The sequence below is a fragment of the Nannospalax galili genome, unplaced genomic scaffold, assembly GCF_000622305.1.
Source record: "Nannospalax galili isolate Female #2095 unplaced genomic scaffold, S.galili_v1.0 scaffold217, whole genome shotgun sequence".
Classification (NCBI taxonomy): Eukaryota; Metazoa; Chordata; class Mammalia; order Rodentia; family Spalacidae; genus Nannospalax; species Nannospalax galili.
This window is the reverse complement of record NW_008340643.1, coordinates 2,165,039-2,168,407: the sequence shown is the minus strand read 5'-3', so window position 1 is coordinate 2,168,407 and position 3,369 is coordinate 2,165,039. Positions and strand designations below refer to the sequence as shown.

Sequence of the window (3,369 nt, the reverse complement as noted above, 5' to 3'; positions counted from 1 at the left end):
AACCGAAAAGACATCTCGCGCCTCCGCCCCAGGCCATTGGCACGGGACTGCGCCTCCAGCGCCTTGCCTATCTTCGTCCCCATCTGAACGGGGACCACGGGCTCCCTCATTCCCAAGGAGCCTTCGCCCCTCCTGCGTTTCCCATTGCTTTCCCCCATCTCCTGCCGACGCCCCCCAAATCTCTTGGGCTCGCCCTTCCTGAAAGTAGGCGAGGCCCAGAAGCTGAGGCTGGGGCCAAGGAGGACAGAGGGGTGTGGGGTGGGAGAGGGGAGGGGCGGAGCGCTGTGGCCCGGGGGCGTGTCCTGTGCCGGCCCCGCCCCCTGGGTGCGCGCGGTGGTGGTGGCGGCTTCCCAGCCTCGCTCTGAGAGACAGGTATCGCTTAGGCGCCATGTTGTGAGCGGAAGTGGGGGAGCGCGCGGCGGTCGCTGTTCTGCTGGGAGCGGGCGCGGGAACCGGCAGGGAGGGGAGGGGGGGGCGGAGCCGTAGTCCCGGCGGCGGAAGGAGGAGAGGAAGAAAGGGGCGAGCCCTGGTGCCTGGCGGTGGCGCGAGGCTGTAGCTCAGGCGCGCGGGTGGCTGTGTCCAGGCTGGGCGTTCGGGCGGTCAGTGTCGGCATTGAGCTCGCTGTCCCGGGCCGCCGCCGTTCTGCTTCTCGCCGCTGCTGCCGAGGGGGCTTGGGCGGCGAAGGAGCGGAGCCGGCCGCAGAGCGGGTGGGGAGGGAGGAGGCGGTGAAGGCGGCGGGCCGGGAGGGGGGGAAGATGCCGCTGGCGCAGCTGGCGGACCCGTGGCAGAAGATGGCTGTGGAGAGCCCGTCCGACAGCGCTGAGGTGAGTGCAGCGGGGCGGCGGGACAGGCGCGCCCCTTTCCCGCACCCCCCCCTCCCCGGGTAGTTCTCTTCCCCTGAGCTGCCGGTTCTCCCACCTCCTCCCGCTCACATCGTCCACCCGGGTGCGGGACTCCGCTTCGGGTCGTTGGGCTGGGTCTGTTTGCTGGTCTGTCTAATACTCCCTCCCGCTCCCGCACGGGTACCCGCACCTCCCTTCCTGCCTTTGGGGGGTGGTGGTCTGCCGGTGTGGTGCCCGGCGCGTGGGGTTTGGAGTGGGCGCGGAGGCTTTTGCAAGAAGCCCGTTTTAATCAACTTTGCGTGGGGGAAGCAGGAGGCGGAGCAGGAGCCGGCGGGGAGTTGGGAAGTTTGGCCCTGCCGGCTTCGGGGCTTCCCCGCAAACCTTGGTGACTTTGGCGTCATGGGTTGGGCTCACTGGAGTCGGGCGGAGGGAGGGGGGTTGGCTGCGGGGAGACGGGCACACGCGGGCCAGGGTTGCGGGTGTGAGGATTTGGAGTAAGGGGCCCAGGACGGAGGACACCCCCCATCTGCCGCAGCGGTTTCTGCTGCTGCAAAGGAAAATCTGGACGCCTGGGGTCCCCCACCCTTGACTCCCTCTTTTCTGCGATCGCAGAGCTTGAGGACCCCGACTTTAACTTGAGTTTCCTGGCGGTGGAGATGATATTTAAGGAGATCGGCCGGCTCCGTAAAAGGCATTCCGATTTTCATTCTCTTTGCCAGGGTTCTGGTGACGGTCCCTGAGACACCCGCCCGAGTGTCAAAAAAAAAAAAAAAAATCCACAAAAACCCGAAACCAAACAGCGTACCCAAACGGGGCAAAACAGCTTCCGCGGACACATCACAGCCGCGAGCTTGGAGCAAGTGTCCCTGTCCCATAATCAACTCGGAATCTTAGAACATAATGCAGACGAGATCCATTCCAGGGTATCAGCGCTCGTCTCCCTAGAGCAAAATCAGTTCCTGATGGTGGCGCGTCTGTGATTCTTCTTTCTTGACTTTTCACTGCCTTCCATCCTCACAGCGGACTTTGGGGGATTACAGGATGATAGGTGCGTGTGCGTAATAGTTACTGAGCGAGTGACCCCATTTCTGGAAAGCATGACTGAAACGCGGGGGTAGAATGCGGCAGGCTCTGCTGAGTGGTGTACTTGGCGGCAGCCACTGCCCCGCCGGCCTCTGCTGTGTGAGAGGTGGATAGGGTTACTGGTTACGTCAGTAAAACTCCAGCTCAGTTTGGTCTGATATGCGGGACACTTACATTCTCTGGGATGATCGAGGGGGGAGGGGAATCCATTCAAATCGGGGTTTTTTTCCTCCAGATTTTCCCCCAGTCATTTCCACTGTTTTATGAAAATATTCACTTGTTCTTCCCAATTGCAGGCAGTTGTAATAGAGCTTATGATTTGATGCTTAATATTTTCGCTCCTGGTTAAAGCTTTTAAAATATGAATGCTGCTCTTGAATATTCCCTTAATCTTTAAAAAAAGGAAAGACCAGTGTAAAAAAGGAAATCTTGATTTTAAAACTGGCAAAATTACAAGAATTTCGTTTAAAATTGAGACCCAATCTAATACTATGAATCTTTAATAGCAAAGTTAAATTTAGAATATTTAATCGTCCTTTGAATGGATAGTGTGAAAAACAGTATGCCAAGGGAGCTTCATTTTTCTTCAGAAAACATGACATTAAAAATACAGCTAAAAGGTTGGTTTAAAAAAGGTTCTCAAAGTTCTGAACTTTTAAAAGAAATAGAATTTTCCATGAACCTGACTTTTTTTTTTTTTTTTAAATTAAAGCTGAGAATTTTATCGTTTCACTTGAAGAAAGCATACTCTGGGCTGATAAGAGGGCTCAGTGGGTTAAGGCTTTTTTTAAAAAAAATATTTAATTATTTTTATTTTATGTGTACGAGTGTATTGCCTGCATGTATGTGAGTGCACGTGTCGTGCAATGCCGTGGACGTGAGAAGAGGGCTTCATATTCCCCTGGAACTGGAGTTAAGGACAGCTTGTAGCCACCATGTGGGTGCTGGGAATTGAACTCAGGTCCTCTGCAAGAGTAGTCAGTGCTCTTAACTGCTGAGCCATCTCCCCAGCCCCGCAAATCATATCTAAAGGAATACTGACACCTGATTGCCACTAGATAAGGAACAGCTGACCATCCTAAAACAAAGACCTCTAGACAGGCTGACTAGATTCACCAGATGGACAAGTAATGGGGAACGGCTGGGGGTGTTGACAACACAGTGGACAGTAGCAGGAAAAACAGAGTAAAAGGGGGGAGAGGCTATGGGAGGATGCCATCTGGGAAGTGGCTATATAGATGAATAAGATTGTTTGGGATGTTTTGGAAATACTGAAAGCAGTAGGAGAAGAGGTGAGAGTTTTCACTCAGAGGTCTAAAATTGATACCCAGTATTATGCCATCTCCTCCCCAGTAGATTCACATCAGGGAGAATTGTGTTATACCAGAGTAACATCAGGGTTTCTAAACTATTTCCTCCCCCAAATATATCCAAATTTTTCCTA

At 54.2% G+C, this 3,369-nt stretch overlaps 1 protein-coding gene across 6 annotated transcripts in view; it reads left to right on the top strand.

The window, feature by feature from the left end:
• Positions 1 to 319: 319 nt before the first annotated feature.
• Positions 320 to 3,369, top strand: part of Rps6ka3 (ribosomal protein S6 kinase A3) — a 118,065-nt gene continuing 115,015 nt past the window's right edge. For 2 of the 6 annotated variants that reach the window (XM_008835727.3, XM_017798852.2), the window contains exon 1: positions 429 to 824. In XM_008835727.3, the coding sequence (XP_008833949.1) occupies positions 756 to 824 (69 nt within the window). In that variant the 5' untranslated portion in view covers positions 429 to 755. Of the gene's footprint in view, positions 373 to 428; positions 825 to 3,369 lie in introns of those variants that run through there. The other 4 variants (XM_008835725.3, XM_008835722.3, XM_017798853.2 and 1 more) reach the window with 3 other exon arrangements.